The 15,484-nt window shown below is 42.9% G+C and overlaps 1 protein-coding gene across 1 annotated transcript in view; it reads left to right on the forward strand.

The window, feature by feature from the left end:
* Positions 1 to 6,636: 6,636 nt before the first annotated feature.
* Positions 6,637 to 15,484, forward strand: part of LOC124863404 (primary amine oxidase, liver isozyme-like) — a 50,758-nt gene continuing 41,910 nt past the window's right edge. The window contains exon 1 of the mRNA XM_047357765.1: positions 6,637 to 8,243. Within this exon, the coding sequence (XP_047213721.1) occupies positions 6,671 to 8,243 (1,573 nt within the window). The 5' untranslated portion in view covers positions 6,637 to 6,670. The remainder of the gene's footprint in view (positions 8,244 to 15,484) is intronic.

Here is a 15,484-nt window from a genome sequence, read left to right on the forward strand (position 1 = left end):
GAAGCATATATATATAGTAAAGAGAATTGGCCCAAGTACTGAACCCTGTGGTACTCCACAATTAACCCTGGAGTTTAAAGATGATTTATCATTTACATGAACAAACTGGAATCTGTCAGACAAATAAGACTTAAACCAGCCTAGCGCTGTTCCCCTGATCCCTACAGCATGTTCCAGCCTTTTTAAGAGAATATTATGGTCGACTATCAAATGCAGCACTGAGATCTAACAGAACCAGTACAGACACAAGTCCATTATCTGAGGCCATAAGAATATCATTAGTGACTTTCAGCAGAGCTGTTTCAGTGCTATGATGAGCTCTGAAGCCTGACTGAAACTCTTCAAACAGGACATTGCTGTGTAAATGCTCACACATCTGATTAGCAGCTATTTTCTCAAGAATTTTAGATAAGAATGGAAGATTGGATATAGGTCTGTAATTTTTTAAGTCATCTCGATCAAGCAAAGCTTTCTTAAGTAAAGGTTTAATTACAGCTACCTTAAAAGCCTGTGGTACATATCCATTTACTAAGGAAAGATTAATCATATCTAAAATGGGGATGGTAATCAGAGGGAACACTTCCTTAAATAATTTGGTTGGGATTGGGTCTAACATACAAATTGAAGGTTTAGATTAAGCTAATATTTCTGATAACTCAAGAAGCTCCACAGGATCAAAACAGTCCAAACACAGATCAGGTTCTACAGTTACTTCCAATGTTGTCATATTTGCTGAGGATGAAGTAATCATCTTCGGGAGTATGTCAAAGATTTTATTTTTAATAGAATCAATTTTATTTTGGAAGAATCCCATAAAGTCATGACTGCTAAGAGCTAATGGAATGGATGGCTCAACAGAGCTATGACTCTGTGTAAGTTTAGCAACTGTACTAAAGAGAAACCAGAATTATTCTTGTTCTCTTCTATTAATGATTAGAAATAAGCTGTTCTGGCTAAGTGTCTTTTTATACAACAGTAAACTATCTTTCCAGATTAAGTAGGAATCCTCTAGGTGTGTAGAGCGCCATTTTCTCTCCAATTTTCTAACATTATGCTTTAAAGTACGCAGCTCTGAATTAAACCAGGGAGCCAGACTCCTATGAATAATTACCTTCTTTTTCAAGGGGGCTGGATTGTCTAATGCACCACGCAATGATGAAGTAACACTATCAACAAGAGAATCAATTTGTGAAGGGGAAGAAACAGTATTATTGCCCTCTACTGTGTTTTTCTGTGATAATAAGGAAATTAAAAGTGGAACAGATTCTTTAAAGGTTGTTACAGCATTGTCTGATAATGACCTACTATAATGAAATGTTCTTTCAGGTGTGGAGTACTCGGTTAAATTAAACTCAAAGGTTTTAAAAAAACTGTCAGACAGGACAGGATTATGAGAAAATATTGTTATGTCTTTACACTCAATGCCATATGTCAGCACAAGGTCCAGAGAATGAAGACAAAGGTGGGTAGGTTTGTTAATGTTTTGAGCAAAGCCAATTGAGTCTAAGATAGCATTAAATGCTATATTTAGGCTATCACTTTCAGTGTCAACATGAATGTTAAAATCCCCCACTAATATACCTTGTCTGTATTTAACACTAAATCAATAAAAGGTCGGAAAACTGATCTAAAAATGAGAGTTTAGGGCCTGGTGGACGGTACAAAACAACAAACAGAAGTGGTTTTAGTGCTTTGCCATTTGGATGAGGAAAACTAAGGATTAAATATTCAAGAGTTGTAGCTATTGATTGGTCTGGGACTAATCAATAAATTGGACTGAAAGATAGTTGCTACTCCTTTTCGCCCTGTATTTTGAGGAAGGTAAAAATTTTTATAATTAGTAGGGGTTGACTCATTTATAGTATCATAATCCTCTTGCTGCAGCCAGGTTTCTGTGAGGCAAAATAAATCAATCTGATTGTCACAAATCAGGTCACTAACAAGCAAAGACTTTGAAGAGATAGATCTTATGTTCTGTAAGCACATTAATTGTTTTATTTTTATTTTCAGTCTGAGTTGTGTTAATTTTTATGAGATTTTCCTGATTTCCTCCTTTTTGATTATTTTATTTATTTATTCAATTTTGGCCGTGGGCAAGACACTGTCTTAATAGGGTAATGGGTGGGTAGCAGTACAGAAGCTGCAGAGAGGAGTATTAAACTACGACCCTGCTTCCTGTCTGAACCCTGGGTTGTCAGAGTTTTGGAGAACTAATAAATTCGGCCAGATTCCTAGAAAGAAGAGCTGCTCCATCCAAAGTATCGCTGAGCGGGGAAAATCTGTTGGAAACGCAGATGGGTTGGTGGTGACCTGTGGGCTGGGATCTAGGACTATGCTTTCTACGTACCGTCACCCAGTCGACCCGAGGCCCCGGCTGCGCGGGCTCTGCTGAAGGACTGCTACGGGGAGCTACTCTCAGTGGCCGGTCCTCCAATTCCGACTCCCTCGCCTCCAAAGCTAAAAAAATGCTACATTTATTACACGTACCACTATCACTAAAGGAGGCAGAGGAGTAACTGAACATCTGACACACAGAGCAGGAGAGTTGATGAGACTCAGAGAGAGAAACAGCAGGACGGGTAGTCATGGTGGAGTTAAAGCTAACGCTAAGCTAGCGACCCCTTACCACTACTAGAAAAACCGTGTAAAACACGGAGAGTCCCCAATCGTTAAATGCAGCAACAGAAAGTATGTGTTTTAACGTCCTTATGTATTATAACAAGTAAGTGATATCACAGTAGAGAGAAATCAGATCAAACGAGAGCCTTCACACAACAAACAATCCACCGAGTGCAACAGTAAAAACAGGAAGTGACAAGTACGCCTTACCACGCCTTCACAGTAAAACCATCCAGCTCAGATTGAGGAGATGTGGACAGTACAGTTTGGCTGTTACTCGTTGAAGACAGATGGACAGGTGTTCTGCAGCAGGGATACAGTGCCTGTAGTCGGTGTCCCGGAGGCTGATTCATCCCCCAACATGGGACAGCAGGTCCTCAAACTGGGTCCTAGATAGACGGAAGTATACCTAAAAGTGACTGTCATTCAGATGCAGCTCCTGGAGTAGGTGGTGGTACTCTCCAAACTCGTTCCATCTCTGGAGAATCTGGTGAACCCAGGGACATCGATGCCAGCGTGGATGTTTGGCTTTCTATAAATAAAGCAGCGTCACTCGCACCATGTTGAGTTGAAATTGACAAGCAGTAGATAGAAGCTCCTCCTATTTGATGAAGCAGTGAAGCGGGTGGAGCGTTGTAGCGCACATTGCTGGCGAAATGTCAGGCGAGCGACAACATGTGAATAAGGCGAAAGATTTGCTGGAATCGAGTTCGGTGTGAACGCACCTTTAATCTCAAAAAGGGTCCCAACAATCGAGGGCCCTATAAAAAAAAAAAACATATATGGAAGATTATGGAACTGCACTCCTTTATCCCCAATCATTGGGCGCCCTGTAACCGGTGGGTTGCCGGTTCGAATCCCCGCTCTGTCTGTCTCAGTCGTTGTTGTGTCCTTGGGCAAGACACTTCACCCACCTTGCCTCCTGATGGTGGTCAGAGCCCGTTGGTGCTGATGTATGGCATTCTGACAGCCTCCCCCAGGCTGTAGTGTAAAGAACTTTGGGGTATTTGGGTCATTTACCATCATGGAGATTTTTATTGCTCTACTTAATTTATAGTAAAAGATCGGGCAATGGAAAGAAAGTTTGCTACTGATGGATTCCTGCTCAAAGTGTCACTAGGCATGTTTACCTGGATATAAGTATTCGAAATAAAAATGTGTCATGTAATCGCACCAGTCAGAATGCCAGTCAGAATATTGAAATAGGCTTGATCCGAATGAAATTGTATCCTAAATTAGAGAGGTGTTTTATTCCAATTGTCAATCAGTGTAAACACTTGTTTGTTTGGATTGTACCATTGTAAATAAGACAAACTGACCTGACTTCTATTGCTTCTATTCTGAATATTATGTGGTGCATGTCAACACAAGTCATGATCAGATTATTCACTTTTGCGCACATATAAACAGTATATTTAGATCTATTTATTTGAATCCGATCTTGAAATTTTGTGCATGTAAAAATAGCTACTGAAAATACTGAGCCTATAAACTGGCCAAAAATGGTGACAATAGAGTGAAATTTGTGGCTGTGAGTTAAAAATTAGCTTCACTATAAAAGAACAATGTCCTTTACTCCACTTTAGCTGTTGCTTTTTCCAGCAAGGTTTGTGGCGATTAAATGTTGAACAACCATAGCATGTAGCAAACGTAACAAGAGTCAGGCTATGTCAGGCTGAGTCACGCCACTGAGGGTCTCGGCGATGCCTCAGCTCCTGCTCACGCCACTGAGTGTCTCGGCGACGCCTCAGCTCCTATGCACGCCACTGAGGGTCTCGGCAATGCCTCAGCTCCTGCTCACGCCACTGGGGGTCTCGGCGACGCCTGTTATGGAAATTTTAGTGCCTTGCTTGATTTGCTCCTTGATACTCTACAGGAACTGACAAAAGTATTAGAACCCCTCTGTGTTGTTCTATTTTTCTTTGTTCAGTCTTAGAGTAATGGTTTCTCGGGCTTCTGCTTGCAGCTGTGTGAGATAATATGTATGCCACACTGTTAAGATTATGTCTAGGGCAACAGGTCTCATGAGAGTCACCTTGAAAACTGTTGTAGCTTATAGGAGAACTTTTACTTTGTCTGGTCAGAATGTTTTGGCAGCACTACTGAGCACATCTGCAATGCTGTAAAATCCTTCTCTCTTGCAAGATTAAAATAAAGCTGATCCTGAGTGACAACCATCAGTTTCTGGATGCAAATTTTTCTACAACAATTTGGCATCACGAACAGGATTCCTTGACTAATTTACTCTGGGGACATCGACGAAGAAGTGCCAGGTGCCAGCCTTGGAAGAGATTCCTTGCCTTTACCCCGCTTAGTGTTACAGGGACGGAGGACTTCTGCGTCGAGGTTCCTGGGAGACTCAGCACTGGAATCCAGAAAGAACCTAATTTTTTTTTTTCCCAGAGTGGAGACGTCTGCAGGTTTTAAAGGAATATTCCCCCATTTACCAGTAAGTAAAGAGTGTGGCAAGGCTGTCAGTATGGGACAGCGGTTTAGTTCTAAGGGATTATCTCCTCCTCCCCAGGGAGAAACGTTCGATTTTATGGTAAAAAAATATGGTCCACAAAGGACTGAGTGCATAAATAAATGGGTCAAAGAATTTAACTTTCCTGCAGGGGGTTCATACAATCTTACAGTTTTACAGAGGGTTGAAGAAGCTATAAAAGAAAAGGAGGAAAAATTAGACGGACAAAAGAAAATAGATCAAAAAGATTACCAGGATATGAAAAAATATAAAGCATGCTTAAAATGTTGGAAAATTGAAGCTGATAAGATGTTATCTTACTGTCAAAACCTGTCGACTGTGCTTTCTCAAGTTTCACAGATGGTGATAGCGACACTACCTGAGACAGCCACATCTCCCCTCCATTCTTTGGTGCCAGGCGACTGGGTTCTGGTCAGAGAGTTTAGGAGGAAACACTGGAAGTCCAGGCGCTGGAGAGGACCATTTCAGATCCTGCTGGTCACCCACACTGCTGTGAAGGTGGCAGAGCGAATCCGTGGATACCCGCATCGCATTGCAAAAAGATTCCAGCTCCTCAGGATCCCCAGGATCCAAAGAATCTTTTACCTGGATCATCTCCTGCTTAACATGTGAGGACAAGTTGAAACTGGATTTTCTGATAAAAACATCTGGTTAGAATGGATTACATTTACTGCTAAAACCAATATGTCCACTATTATGTCCACTATAATATACAGCGCTTAGCAAACATTACCAGAGATGTAATAGTTTTACCACTTTGCACAATTTGTTTTTATATGTTGTTTCTTATTAACAGCCTGTGGCTCCTCTCTATGCCCAAGTACTATCTAACCAAACAGCTTACTTTGCAATGAAAAGATTGCTCAAACTCAAAGGGGAAGGAGTGTGAGATTAGAATATAGCAAATATATTTGAAATCTATTGTTTTGGTTATGAGGTGTTGGTGTGTGTGTGTGTGGGGGGGGGGGGGTAACATTAGAATTACTAAAACTGACTAAGTCTACATGTTGAAGGGAGTGATCGCATATTTTAAATCCATAAGTGGGCAGAAACAAAAGTTGTACTTGCTGTATTGTATTCTGACACTATGCACATGTAGGTTGAATAGTGATATTTATAATTGACCAAACAATTCATAATTACTTTTAAAGTATCCTAAATGGTGACACTTTTGTTCTAAGGTTAAAAAAAAAAAAAGCAGTAGTAACATTTCTTAATTTTTAACTTGAATACAACTATTTTCAAACGTTAACATTTGTAACAGTTATGAGTGTGAATGTAGGTTCCTTAAAGTAGCAATGATACCATAAACCTCTTTTTTGAGGTGATAAATAAATTATTTTTGCAAGAAAATATTTGCATTCAGTTTTCTACCAACGTTTCTCATCAAGCACGGTTGAAGAGAACAAAATTATCCCGTTCCAAGAAGTGCCAGGAGGTTATGGGTCCATGCTGAGAGGGATGGGAAACATTTGGAGACACGCCTCTCTTTTGTCATATTATTTAACTATCCCACCCCTCCTCCTCTTTAGAATGCATGCGTGTCTTTTCTACACATAGTGCGTAATGGTAGAACGGAGAATGAACTCCCTTGTAAAATGGGCGCTCATCATTTTTGGACTCATCTCTGTCATTCTGAACATCGTACTGATCGGCATTCACTCAGGCAGGGTGCCCAAATGTTCGGCTCTGCGTGTCCACCCACTGAAGAGTGAACACGATGAACGCAGCCTCGTGTTTGCTGATCTCACTCAAGAGGAGTACTTGCAAGTCCAGCAGTACATGCTCAAACAGAGGGATCTGGATATCTCCACCAGTCAAACCACTAAGCCATCGGATAACTTTTTATTTCTAATTGATCTCTCACTACCAAAGAAATCGGAGGCTGTGGCTTACTTAGATGGGAAAGGTCAAAAGCCAATAAGAGAAGCAACAGTGGTGGTCTTCTATGGCTCGAAGAGCTTCATTAAGGAGTATGTGGTAGGGCCTCTTCCCAACCCGACATACCGCAGAGATGTGACTAAGGAGAGATACAACATGGATTTACCGATCAATAAGCGCCTGGTTACCATTGGGGAGTACAATCTGATGTTTAAATTTTTTGAGACAGAGGTATTTTCTAAGTTAGCGAAACTCCTTAAAGAGAGCTTTGGTGTGGATAATGAAAAACGCTTGACGGCTTTCGAGCAAATGCCCCGGGGCCTTCGGTCAGGGGACAGAAAAACTTGGGTTTCTTTCTTTAGGGACATGAGCGGCATGTACATTCACCCAGTGGGCTTCGAGGTGCTGCTGAACCACGAAAGCGTAAACGCATCTCAGTGGAAAGTGGAGAAGCTGCTTTATAACGGCAAATATTTTAACACGGTGGAAGAACTTAAGATGGAATATAATAATGGAAAAGTGAAAAAAATTGTCTACAAGGAATCTCCTGATTACGGTTCTCTTAAACCTAGAAAAAAGCCGCTGCAGCTCCCACCCCAGCAATTTTATTCAGAAGGGAAGCGTTACAGCATCGGGTACAACCACGTCCTCTACCTGGACTGGAGCTTTGCTTTTGGACTCAGTTCCCTCACAGGTATGAGAGTGTTTGATGTGAGGTTCAATGGTGAAAGAATTGCCTATGAAATAAGCGTGCAGGAGGCAATGTCGGTGTATGGATCAGTGACACCAGGGATGATTCTCACTAAGTTTTTGGATTCAAGTATTGGAATCGGTCGCTTCGCACATGAGCTAGTTCGTGGTGTAGATTGTCCCTATAACGCCGACTATGTTGACACATACCGTTACATCGATGTCTCGGTCCCAGTCAGGTTTAGGAACTCAATATGCATATTTGAGCACAACATGGGTCAGCCCCTAAGAAGACACTTCGCCGATTTTTTCCACAACAGCTATGGAGGGATGGTAAACAGCGCTTTAATCTTCAGAACGATCACAGCTATAGGGAATTATGACTACATGTGGGATTTCATCTTTTATCAAAGTGGATCGGTTGAAGCCAAAGTGCACGCCACTGGCTACATCTCATCTTCTTACCTGGTAGACGGCAATCTGAAGTACGGACACCAAGTGGCAGAAAATGTCCTCGGCAATATTCATACGCACTTCATCAACTTCAAGGTGGACCTAGATGTGGCAGGTAAGAAGCAGCATAGTATTACATTATTTGGTAAATGTCTGTCTGATACTGAGTACATATGGGGTGCTGTTTGTAAAGTTACACCGTCACAAATTGACAGCAATATTGTGAGTTATTTAGCTCCAAACTAAATAAATATTTAGTGTTTAAACTAAATATTTAGCTCCGGGCCTAAACATTTAGCTTCCTAATATAATTTTATTTTAGAGCAAAATATTTATTTTGTTAATTAAATATTTCATTTGTTAATTAAATATTTAGTTTGGAATGGTGGCATTTATAAATGTATAAATGGCATAGTGAAAAAATGACTATGAAAAATGAACTCCCATTTCTTTCTGTTGACCCAAAATATTGCTGTCAGCTTTTGAATGGGTAACTTTACAAACGACACCCCATAAGTAGATATAGGATCATCTAAGTGCCCTCTGGTAATGAATGCTCCGTTATCCTTTTTTATGTTTAAATATGCGCAAAACATGACAGCTGAAATATCTCTGCTCATAAATCAAATTGTCTAAGACAATTTATCTCTCAGGTAGGAAAAATACATTTTCTAAACTGTTTTGTCCAGATCCGGCTCGTCTGGCAGCAAATCTAAAAACATTAAACATGTACTCTGGTAGTTATTATTTAGATATTTTTTCTTCTATTTTTAGAAGAAAAATTTTAAATACCTCCTCAAAATTCTCTTAATGAAAAAACTGTATTCTGTCTAGATTCTGTTGATTAGGGTGTATTACAGGTGAACTGGTTTTCCCTGTGTCCAAAAGTCATTTTGACTGGTTTTGGAGATAATATATTATTAATGTCACATTTTAGGATTCAATGACCACAGAGGGTAAAATTAAGAATTTTCCAGGTTTATAAATATAGTTGTCTATAAATGACGAATTATCTGTTTTAGGCACTACAACAGATAAAAGTCAGCAAATTCACATAAAAAACACTCCTGGACAATACAGAACAAAGAAAGTAAGCACTAAGCACTCAGAAAAAAGAAACTTTCCCCCGACATGTCTGTGCGCTTCACTGAACACTGGAGAAAACTAAAGTTCCTTTTAACCCATGAGAAAAGAATTGGGAAATTAATTTAAATAATTGTTTTTCTACATTTCTAATAAAATACAAAACTGTTTTACATGTATGAAGCAATACCCAAAAAGATAAACACTTATATTGGTCTATTATACTGACAGGGTTACATCCAGGTTTAGCTACACACGCACAACTATGGGCACACTAAAGTTTGTTACATGGAATGTGCATGGAGCCAGCACCAGAGAGAAAAACTTAAAGATTTTTAACCAACTTAAAAGACCACAGGCAGTCGTCCTATTACAAGAGATTCATAAATTTGCCACAGCTGCAAATTATCCTAATTTCCTAATTTGTTTTCTGGGGGAGTAGCAATTTTAATTCACCAAAATGTTAACTTTACATCATTAGACAATTACAGATCCAGAGGGTAGATTTATCATAATAAAAACATCTATACATAACCAAAAGTTATGTATTGTCAGTGTATATGCCCCAAATGTTGATAACCCCCATTTTCCCATACTTTTATTTCTGCACTGTCTGAAAACTTGGATTGCTCACTTCTTCTTGGAGGCAACCTCAGCTATAGTCTAAATGAAGAAATAGACTGGTTGAATACAAGAAGATAAATATAGTTAAACAACACATGAGTGATTACGGACTTTGTGATGCATCTTTGAGATCTCTTCACCCTAACCGTCAACAATATACTTTCTTCTCACATGTCCATCACTTTTACTCTCATCTGGAATATTTCTTAGTCAGCAGTATGTATGGGGAGTGGGAGTGTGTGTACCATTGTTGACTGACATTTTAGACAATGAGATACACCCTATAGCTGTCAGAGATCTTGCTCCTGCCTCTTTAACTGCCTCTTTAAGTAAATAAAAAGCAAAAGCTAAAGGTTTAATACATCTTTGCGTAAGGATAAAGATTTTATCAAATATTTTAAAGAACAGTGGACTTCATATTTGGAGTATGATGGCCTGCCCATTCGTTCTCTGGGAGGCCAGGAAAGCAGTGATCAGAAGTAAAATAATCTAATTCTCATTACATAGGAAGACAAATAAAAAAAAAACACACATTAGATGACAAAATAAGATGGCACCATTAAATTGTTAGAAGCTTCTCAAGAAAAGAAAAGGCTGGGGAAAACGTGTAAAGTAAAACTAATTAAGTTAAATAATTGACAAAAAAAAAAAAAAATTCTTAGTACGAAGACTTCAAATAGAAAACTTTGAACATGGCAATAAATCAGGTAACTTTTTAGCTAACCAGCTAACAGCTAGTGCTGTTAAAGACTCGATACAGACAGATACTGACACTGATTTCTGGATAAAGTAACACTTGCTAAATTATCAGATAGTCAAGCGATGACCCTGGATTCTCCAATGACATCAGCTGAAATCTAGGAAGCCCTCAAAAGCTTAACAAATAAAAAGGCTCGAGCCCCAGATGGATTTCCAGCAGAGTTCTACAAAGAATTCTGGAATATTATGGCATCAACAGTCCACAGAATGTTGCAGGAAACCTAAGAAAATGGCTGACTTCCACCAAATATAAATTCTGCCAACATTACTCTTCTGTTAAAACCAGGCAAAAACACTATACTTCCTACCAGCTATCATCCCATATCCCTTTTTAACGATCTTAAAATATTCTGTAAAGCCTGGAAATAAAGACTAGAAAAGGTAACTCCTCTCATAATACATCCTGACCAAACTGATTTATAAAAGGGAGGTAATCATCCACAAATTCAAGCAGATTAGTTCATTTAATAGATAATAACTGCATGAATATCAAACATAAAATCAGTCTCTATGCCGATGATGTATTACTTTTTCTCCAGCACTCACAAACCTTACCTCTTCTAGGTAATTGGACTAATTAATTCTTAAGAGTTTCAGATTATACAATAAATAAATTGGTTAAAATCTACAGTTCTTCCAATTAATTGTTCTTTCCACAATTACATTAATACACAACTATAGTCAGGGAAAATTACATATTTGGGTATCAATGTTTCTCCTGTATTGGATAATTTAACAAAACTAAACCTCATCCTGCTTTTACAAAAAGTGGAAATTGAACTTTACACACTGGAGTTGTAAAGGAATTAAATACCTGGAACATATACTTGAAAGAATTCGTTTCATCCCGTTTAACAGATTAGAATCAGAATCAGAATCAGAAAAGCTTTATTGCCAAGTACGTTTTTGGACATACAAGGAATTTGTTTTGGCATAGTCGGTGCAATACAGTACAAATTAAACAGTACAAACATATCTACAATATAATATAAATATAAGTGCACAGTTTTAAGTGAGTGAGAGTAAATATAGAGCAGTATAAGATGCAAGAGCAATACAACAGTGCAGATGATCATTGTGCAAGTAAAGCAGTGCAAGTAAGCAGGAGTCCAAGCTGAGCGTTAATGTAACGCATAGAGTTACAGGTTACAGGTGTCCTGTCAGCAAAAAAGGGGGGTGTGGGTGAAAGGGAGAGTGTCAGTGTGGTTTCCGGGCTTTGTTAACCAGGCTGGTGGCAGATGGGAAAAAACTGTTCTTGTGGCGTGAGGTTTTGGTCCGGATGGACCGCAGCCTCCTGCCAGAGGGGAGAGTCTCAAAGAGTCTGTGACCGGGGTGGGAGGGATCAGCCAGAATCTTCCCTGCCCGCTTCAGGGTCCTGGAGGTGTACAGTTCCTGGAGCGACAGTAGACTGCAGCCAATCACCTTCTCAGCAGACCGAATGACACGCTGCAGCCTGCCCTTATCCTTGGCTGTAGCAGCGGCGTACCAGATGGTGATGGAGGAGGTGAGGATGGACTCAATGATGGCTGTGTAGAAGTGCACCATCATAGTCTTTGGCAGGTTGAATTTCTTCAGCTGCCGCAGGAAGAACATCCTCTGCTGGGCTTTCTTGATGAGGGAGCTGATGTTTGGCTCCCACTTGAGATCCTGGGAGATGATGGTTCCCAGGAAGCGGAAAGATTCCACAGTGTCAATTGTGGAGTCACAGAGGGTGATGGGGGCAGGTGGGGCTGGGTTCTGCCTGAAGTTCACAACCATCTCCACTGTCTTTAGAGCGTTGAGCTCAAGGCTGTTCTGGCTGCACCAGTCCAACAGATGGTCCACCTCCCATCTGTATGCGGACTCGTCACCATCAGAGATGAGTCCGATCAGGGTGGTGTCGTCCGCAAACTTCAGAAGCTTGACAGACTGGTGACTGGAGGTGCAGCTGTTGGTGTAAAGGGAGAAGAGCAGAGGAGAGAGAACACAGCCTTGGGGGGAACCGGTGCTGATGGTCAGGGAGTCAGAGACGTGCTTCCCCAGCCTCCCGCGCTGCTTCCTGTCAGACAGGAAGTCAGTGATCCACCTGCAGGTGGAGTCGGGCACACTCAGCTGGGAGAGCTTCTCCTGTAGCAGAACTGGGACGATGGTGTTGAAGGCAGAGCTGAAATCCACAAACAGGATCCTGGCATAGGTTCCTGTGGAGTCCAGGTGCCGGAGGATGAAGTGAAGGGCTAGGTTGACTGCATCATCTACAGACCTGTTGGCTCTGTAGGCAAACTGCAGGGGGTCCAGGAGGGGGTCGGTGATGTCTTTTAGGTGTGAGAGCACAAGGCGCTCAAAGGACTTCATCACCACAGAGGTCAGGGCAACGGGTCTGAAGTCATTAAGCCCTGTGGTCCTTGGCTTCTTGGGAACAGGGACGATGGTGGAGGATTAACCAATATTATACTATATGTGATGGAACAGAATAAATTTTTAAAATATCAGCAAATTAAATCAAAATGAATAAACATGTCACGGTTCTGTCACGGTTTACTTGGAATTGGACCCCACAATGCAGACGAGCAGGCAGCGTGATGGTAAGTGAAGAAAAGGTTTAATTACAAAAACTCACACTCAGCAGGAGGCAGGAACAAAACAAACGGGCAGGAAAGACAGGCATGGCATGATCAAAAAAAAAGACAAGACTTGGTTAGAGAGCTAGACATGAGAATGAGAGTGAAAGATGTTTCCGCAAAGACTAACAGAACAGGTGTGAATATATGGTGTGAAAACCAGGTGGAGTAAGGAGACAGATTAACTTGAAGCAGGTGAACTGAACAAACTTAATTAACAGAACAAAACATGACTGGAGCTAAACAGAGACTCTTGAACACAAACTAGAAAAACATGAAGCAAAAGCATAACCAGATCCGTAAATCAAACTTGACAAAACATGAACAAGACGACAAAACAAAAGCATGACCAGGAAAATAAACAGAAACATGATTCAAAACTTGAACAGTGAAAAACATAAGGAAAAACCCTGAAACCAAAAATCAAACAACCCTACATCATGACAGAACCCCCTCCTTAAGGGCGGATACCAGACGCCCACAACAGTCCAAACAAAAAGAGTTCAGGCGGGCGACCAGGAGGTTGTCCCGAGCACGCACAGAGTTCAGGCGGGCGACCAGGAGGTTGTCCCGAGCGGGCACAGAGTTCAGGCGGGCGACCAGGAGGTCGTCCCGAGCAGGCACAGAGCCCGGCGAACCCTCAGAGGCTGAAGCAGAGCCTGGCGAACCCTCAGCTTTGGGTTCAAAAGCCAGAACGAGGACAAAACGTTCCTTAAACTCCTGCAGACTAGGAACAGGAGCTGAGGCGTCGACAGGACCCTCCGTGACGTGAGCAGGAGCTGAGGCGTCGACCGGACCCTCCATGACGTGAGCAGGAGCTGAGGTGTCGACCGGACCCTCAGTGACGTGAGCAGGAGCTGAGGCGTCGGCGAGACCCTCAGTGACGTGAGCAGGAGCTGAGGTGTCGACCGGACCCTCAGTGACGTGAGCAGGAGCTGAGGCGTCGGCCGGACCCTCAGTGACGTGAGCAGGAGCTGAGGCGTCGGTGAGACCCTCAGTGACGTGAGCAGGAGCTGAGGCATCGGCCGGACCCTCAGTGACGTGAGCAGGAGCTGAGGCGTCGACCGGACCCTCAGTGACGTGAGCAGGAGCTGAGGCGTCGACCGGATTCTCAGTGACGTGGGCAGGAGCTGAGGCATCACCCTCAGTGGCGTGAGCAGGGGCTGAGGCGTCACCGAGACCCTCAGTGGCGTGAGCAGAGGCGTCGCCGGGGCCCCCGTTGACTTGAGCCGGGGCGTCCCTCTTACGACGTCTTCTGCGCCGTGTGGAGGGGGTTGAGGCTGACTTAGGGTCAGGCTGTGGTGTGTCTGGCCTGGAGTCAGGCTGAGGCTGTGGTGTGTCTGGCCTGGAGTCAGGCTGAGGCTGTGGTGTGTCTGGCCTGGAGTCAGGCTGAGGCTGTGGTGTGTCTGGCCTGGAGTCAGGCTGAGGCTGTGGTGTGTCTGGCCTGGAGTCAGGCTGAGGCTGTGGTGTGTCTGGCCTGGAGTCAGGCTGTGGTGTGTCTGGCCTGGAGTCAGGCTGTGGTGTGTCTGGCCTGGAGTCAGGCTGTGGTGTGTCTGGCCTGGAGTCAGGCTGTGGTGTGTCAGGCTGTGGACCTGACGTGGGCTGCTCTGCAGCAGCAGCAGCTCCCTGGAGTCCCGACGTGGGCTGCTATGCAGCAGCAGCAGCTCCCTGGAGTCCTGACGTGGGCTGCTCTGCAGCAGCAGCAGCAGCTCCCTGGAGTCCTGACGTGGGCTGCTCTGCAGCAGCAGCAGCTCCCTGGAGTCTTGACGTGGGCTGCTCTGCAGCAGCAGCAGCTCCCTGGAGTCTTGACGTGGGCTGCTCTGCAGCAGCGCCCTGGAGACTTGACGTGGGTTGCTCTGCAGCAGCGCCTTGGAGACTTGACGTGGGCTGCTCTGCAGCAGCGCCCTGGAGACTTGACGTGGGCTGCTCTGCAGCAGCGCCCTGGAGACTTGACGTGGGTGATGGAGGATGGCAGTAAAACAGCCTTACTGCCGCTTCATACTCCATCTCGATCTGCTTTATCCTCTCAATCAGCTCAGTAGAAGAATACAGAAGACCTGTCGTCCTCAGGATCTTGATTTGGCGTGCAGAGTCCAAAACAAAAATAACTCCCAATAAGCAAAACAACAAAACCAAAGTCCATAATCTCCAGGGGCGCATAACAAAATCCAGGAGGCCGATGATCCGGAGACCTGCGACGAAGTAGCCAGAGAAGTGGTTGATGATCCGGAGGCCGGCAGTGACGAAGTAGCCATCGAAGTGGTTGATGATCCGGAGGCCGGCAGTGACGAAG

Source organism: Girardinichthys multiradiatus, chromosome X, assembly GCF_021462225.1.
Source record: "Girardinichthys multiradiatus isolate DD_20200921_A chromosome X, DD_fGirMul_XY1, whole genome shotgun sequence".
Lineage (NCBI taxonomy): Eukaryota > Metazoa > Chordata > Actinopteri > Cyprinodontiformes > Goodeidae > Girardinichthys > Girardinichthys multiradiatus.